Here is a 6000-nt window from a genome sequence, read left to right as displayed (position 1 = left end):
CCAAAGACTTCTACATTGAAATTCAACACCTTTGAAATTATTTGCTTTTCAAAATGATCGATACACATTGTTAACCGCTCGTTTCGGACAATCAGAGGTTGACAAAAGTAGATAGGCGAGCTCATTGACACCCCGCAACAGCTTCCAATCGAGCCACTATGTCCATTGTACCTGTCTAGCCGGGGTATATGTATTACGAAGACAGCGTTGCCCACCAAGAAATCTCTGCCTATAACCGCGTCACAGCTACCGCTAGCAAATAGCGCTATTGTGGAAACAGGGTGGAGTTGGTTCTCAATGGCCTCAAGGCTACCCCATACCAACCGTTGCCGTTTATCAAGTATCTCGCAAGAGACAGAGGAATCGGACATCTCGATATTGGCGCTGTTGTTTTCTTCGAAGTCTTCCATGGATAAATCATTATGAAAAAACAAAGAAAAGGAGGTAGGTTTAGGCTAGACATATACGTTTCATTTGAATGTTTTCTACATAGTTTAGTTAATACATATGATTTTTATACTAAATTATTAATTGGATTCCTTTTGTTTTCATAAACTTTTGATTTAATCAGCATACAATCTTTACGTAAAATTAACCATGGAAAAAATATGAAACTGGCCCATAACGCTTTAAGGATGATTTTAGGGTGATACTGTGAAAAGAGTGTTTTATATTATATATAAACTAACATGTTATCTGATAACACAGCGAAACTATTATATTAACTCACATTATTTAACTTCTTTCAGTGGCATTTATTCATCACATTATTTAGCTTACGAAAACGCTAAGAGAACGTACGTACCAATAACACATATCCTAATATGAATAAAATAATACGGAAATATACAATAATGAGATTACAATCTGTATTTTTTGTCTTAAATGGCGTGTATATAAGTTATATACAGGGCTGGGAAGGCATGAGGACAGTTGGTTTCAAGTCGCCTTTAGCACTATTATCTGACAAGATAGACACAATTTTTATGGATAACAACTTCTTTAATACTGTAAAAAGCGACGTTTCGGTATAGATCCTTCTACCGTTGTCAAGCAAGACTGAATGAGGGACATAGTGCAGAATATATATAGCAAGTGGAGGATTAACAGTAGAGGATTAACAGTAACAACAAAGGCATACATGAGTGGGATAACATAGGTAGGTGTGACAACAAAGGGATGATGCTATCACAACACGATGGACAGAAAACACATAGCTAGAGGCCAATGGGGCGTGAAGCCAATAAACAGGTGATTATTGTTTGATGAGTTCATAGTAGGCGGATGGGATGAAATAGCCTTCATCAGTATTAAAGAAGTTGTTATCCATAAAAATTGTGTCTATCTTGTCATCCGCCAACTTCTAAGTAATGCCTATCAAACAAGTCACTATTATCTGCCGAACGCTTTTATTCATAAAACTGTTACTGACAAACACACCTTGTATGCCTTGTAACAGTCCAGCGATGTGACATATATTCCGTCCCGTTATTTTGTGTTCAGTTATATTATAAAAATGACATGCATTATTAAAGTACGGGTGTGATATTATTTATGAGAATAGTATCCGTCCCATATACCACGAGGTATTGGCTTTCCGGTGAGAGAAAATTGGGGTGTTTGAGCCGGGTTGATTCACAATGCTAATCTCCTGGCTTTTGTTCACTATTGCTATGTTACAATGTACATTAACGTGAAAATATTTCATTTGGGCCGACTGGTTTATATATCTGGGCTATACGCTTGGAATACGTTAAAAATAGCTGTGTTTGTTGAGTTATATTTGTTGAATATGTATGTTGTTCTTTAATGGTCTCCCGCGTAAAAGGAGTTAAGTAAATCCGGGTTTGATTCTGTGACCTAGGGAAACCTTTAAGGCCTCTGATGTCATTTAATCTGGAGATAAGATATTATTTCGGGTTCAGCTGCAAAACCATATATTTTTTAATCGTAATTTTGACGGCAGGCATCTTCTTCTTTTAAAGATCTAAAGCATATAATCTTTTTTCAAGAAATTTCGGGGGCACGGTTGGCCCAGTCGTCTAAGGCGCCGCGATTCGCTGTGCAGAGTTGCGTCCCTTAGGCACGCCAGACACCTATGATTGTGGGTTCGAATCCCGGTTCGCCCCGATTATGTTTCTAGGTTTGTCAGCACCATACCCGTGGGTTTCACCGAAGTGGTAAACGTCTGAGACCTGTATTACTTCGGGCTTTCTTCCCACATTAATCTGACACGCCGCGATATGACTGGAATACTGTTAAAAGCGGCGTTAAACCCAACTCACTCACTCACTCAAGAATTTTCAGGGACAATTCATTTGATATCCAAGGTTCCCCTGGTCGGGGATTGTCTCGGATTTCCAACGAAACGGATTCCACTGGGCGTAATAGGCAATATAGCGGTGAAAATTAATTACGGAGCGTTTAGAATGGGAAGGACACAAGACATGTTTGTACCGTCACACGACCGAAGTTCACGTGACATTGAAATAAATGGTATATCAATAAATGGTATTCATTAATCTGACATGTAATTTCGCCTGGATCAAACACGATTTCCCTATATACAATTTTCTAATCTAATCTTGAAACAATGAAAGATTCCTTGGCAACGGATAAATATCAGATAATTACAAAATTAGTTTTATATATTTGAGTACACACATGCAATGGAATCTTGGTTGTAATATTTTGACTTATTCGAGAGTGAGTTTGTCGATTTACCATCATGGCGCCATTAATATTTAGCTGAATAAGGACTGTTTTCAGTGTAAATTGGTTATCACTTTCAGTACGAACAAAATCAGTCTACGCACTGTCGTGTCATCGGATTGTCTGGTCCAGACTTGCCATCACTGGAGTGTCTGGTCCAGACAAGGGCTGACTTTGATATGCAAACTGTGTGAATGGCGGGGGATAACGGTAGAGCAGGACATACTTACCCATTTCACGAACACCTGGTGTCAATACTGATTTTCACTTATCATTAATATATTTTTCACCGAGTCGTCTTTTGCGTCTGTTCAGGCGAATAATTGGACTACTACTACTACTACTACTACTACTACTACTACTACTATTACTACTACAACTACTAGTACTACTAATGCTGCTACTACTACTGCTATTGCTGCTGCAATTACTACTACTACTACTACTACTACTACTACTACTACTACTAATAATAATATACACAGCTTTTTAGAAGGGAAAACTTGAAATTCCGATTCCAAACTGTAGCTTGTATGTAAAGATATGACGTCTAGGTATATGCGACGGTGATTTACATCACGGGGGGTCTAGTGATAGAGTCTATCATCAATCTTAGATAAGGAGATAAAGCATATTATGTCTAATGAAGCGACTATCCTGTTCAATACACACTTGTAACATAAAACTCAACGTTTCACAAAGAATGTTAACATGCTCATAACACGAACCTTCTGAGAAAATCGACATATTTACTAAAATACAGTACAATTGTACATGGTATCCGCCGAAACAGATTCCATTGGAGGTAAAAGGCAAAATGAGTTGGGTTTTACGCAGCGTTTTGCAATATTCCAGCAACATCACGGTGGGGGACACCAGAAATGGGCTTTACACATTGTACCCATGTCGGGAATCGGCGTGACGAGCGAACGCTTTAACCACTAGGCTACCCGACCGCCCCTATAATGAGGAGGAACTTGTATGAGTGAGTGAGTGAGTTGAACGCCTATTTTAACAATATTCTAGTTATATCGCGGTGTTTCAGCTTAATGTGGGAGGAAAGCCCGAAGTGATGCAGGTCTCAGACGTTTACCACTTCGGTGAAACCCACGAGCACGGGTATGGTGCTGACAAACCTAGAAACATAATCGGGGCGAACCGGGATTCGAACCCACAATCATAGGTTTCTGGCGTGCCCAGGGGACGCAACTCTGCACAGCGAATCGCGGCGCCTTTAGACGACTGGGCCACCCGTGTCCCCGGAACTTGTATGAAAGGATCACTGAAATTAATGAGGACATCAGGTGTTCGCGAAAAGGGTAAGAAAGTCCTGATCTATCGGTCGCAACCTCATTCACACAAATATTCGAAACACCTGTAATTTCAAATAATAATTAAAAAAATACAGCAAAGATTAGGGGCTATTAATATTCCTAGCTCTGTCAGAAGAATATATCAAACGAGAACTCAAGCCTTAATGATTTAAGGCTGGTTTTATTCGATTCTAAGGAGACCCCGTGTTAAAGCGATGCATTTAGTGATTATACCACGGGTATCATGGCATAGTTTGGTATGCAAGCTTTTTTTTATCTTTTCATAAACCTGTCTTAATAGCTCTCCATCACATACATTATATAGACATTTCCCACCCGAGTATCCTTCATCTTTCATTGTAACGGATGAGTAAGGGGTGTGTCTCTCTGATCAGCCCAGAGATCTAAAAGGGAGTGTATGCCTTGTCATTTGTATGTGGAAAGCTGAATAGGTTGTGATAATAAGCAACGCAGATGTTCTCTTGCTAACTGTGTGACGTGCAACCGTACATGCATGAAATATATCATCGCAACTACAAGATTTACACCCATGCATGGTCTTCCGGTTGGTCTATAAAGTATAATGTCGGTGCAGTAAACTACGGTTATAGCAAACTCAAAGTAACCACTAATTTTAGTTCGTTATAACTGTAACGGTCGGGTAGCCTAGTGGTTAAAGCGTTCGCTCGTCACGCCGAAAACCCGGGTTCGATTCCCGACATGGGTACAATGTGTGAAGACCATTTCTGGTGTCCCCCGCAGTGATATATTACGCTGGAATATTGCAAAAGCGGCGTGAAACCATACTCACTCACTCGTTATAACCGTCGTTCGTTAGAAGCATTTCGATATTCCTATGTTTATTCATCTCATAAATGATGTCATAAATAAATGACAAAATCAAGTCAACTCTCTGTTTATAATGTAGTTGTCATAATGTTATTGTCCTGTGTGCTGATATTCAGATGTGCAACATTATACTTGTATGTAAGTAACTGTACCCTTTAACACGCCATGGTGAGGAGATGTATTCTAGTGGTTAAAGCGTTCGACCAAGTTCTGGTTCGATGTCCTACAACGTTAAAACAATGAGAATCACATTTATAACCCGGTCGCTATTAACCGCTGGGCAAAAGAAAGTCAGTTGAAAATTGGATTTGGCCAAATATTACAAACTTTATCAATACGTTTCTTGGCTGAAAACAACCGCCAAAACACAGCAAACATAAGGTTCAAAACACAACCAAGGTCCTCCCATAAAATACATCACCATCGAAAAAACATTTCTTGTTTGTTTCAGATTAGGTTTCGTTCAGCTCACTCACTCACTCACTCACTCACTCGGTGGGGTAGCCTTGTGGTTAAGGCGTTCTCTTGTCACACCGAACACCCGGGTTCGATTCCTCACATGGTTCCAATGTTACAATGTGTGAAACCATTTCAGGAGTCCCCTGAAAAAGCGGCGTAAAACCTCACTCACTCACTCACTCACTCGGTGGGCTAGCCTAGTGGTTAAGGCCTTCTCTTGTCACGCCGAACACCCGGGTTCGATTCCTCACATGGTGACAATGTTACAATGTGTGAAACCATTTCAGGAGTCCCCTGAAAAAGCGGCGTAAAACCTCACTCACTCACTCACCAATTTCTTTTCCCCTTATTTTTTATCTCGCATCTGCCCACGAGTATCTATATAACATGGGGAGGCTTGTTGCTAGACAGTCACGTCACAGCCAATTGAACATTTTGAAGATGGCAACACACGATCTTGTCAATGTCTGACATAAAACACAAAATTAATTCACCTACTCGTTGTAAGACATATTCATATTTTCTTCAGTAACTAGTTCGGTAATGTGATAGCTGTGCATAAGTGATACTCTGGTCTCAAGCTTATACACCTTGTGTCACTCACCATTGAAGGAGCCGAAGGGCGTGTAAAGAGGCTATCGATTATAAGCCTTCTGTGAATCGTGAC

The 6000-nt window shown here is 40.1% G+C and overlaps 1 protein-coding gene across 1 annotated transcript in view; it reads left to right on the top strand.

Annotated features, from left to right (window-relative positions):
* Nucleotides 1-313: 313 nt before the first annotated feature.
* Nucleotides 314-6000, top strand: part of LOC139463817 (uncharacterized) — a 39992-nt gene continuing 34305 nt past the window's right edge. The window contains exon 1 of the mRNA XM_071245151.1: nucleotides 314-444. Within this exon, the coding sequence (XP_071101252.1) occupies nucleotides 423-444 (22 nt within the window). The 5' untranslated portion in view covers nucleotides 314-422. The remainder of the gene's footprint in view (nucleotides 445-6000) is intronic.

This window comes from Haliotis cracherodii, unplaced genomic scaffold (assembly GCF_022045235.1).
Source record: "Haliotis cracherodii isolate W230 unplaced genomic scaffold, xgHalCrac1.p SCAF_16, whole genome shotgun sequence".
Taxonomy (NCBI): Eukaryota; Metazoa; Mollusca; class Gastropoda; order Lepetellida; family Haliotidae; genus Haliotis; species Haliotis cracherodii.
Note: the sequence above shows the minus strand (reverse complement) of the source record. Positions and strands in the feature narration are given on the sequence as shown.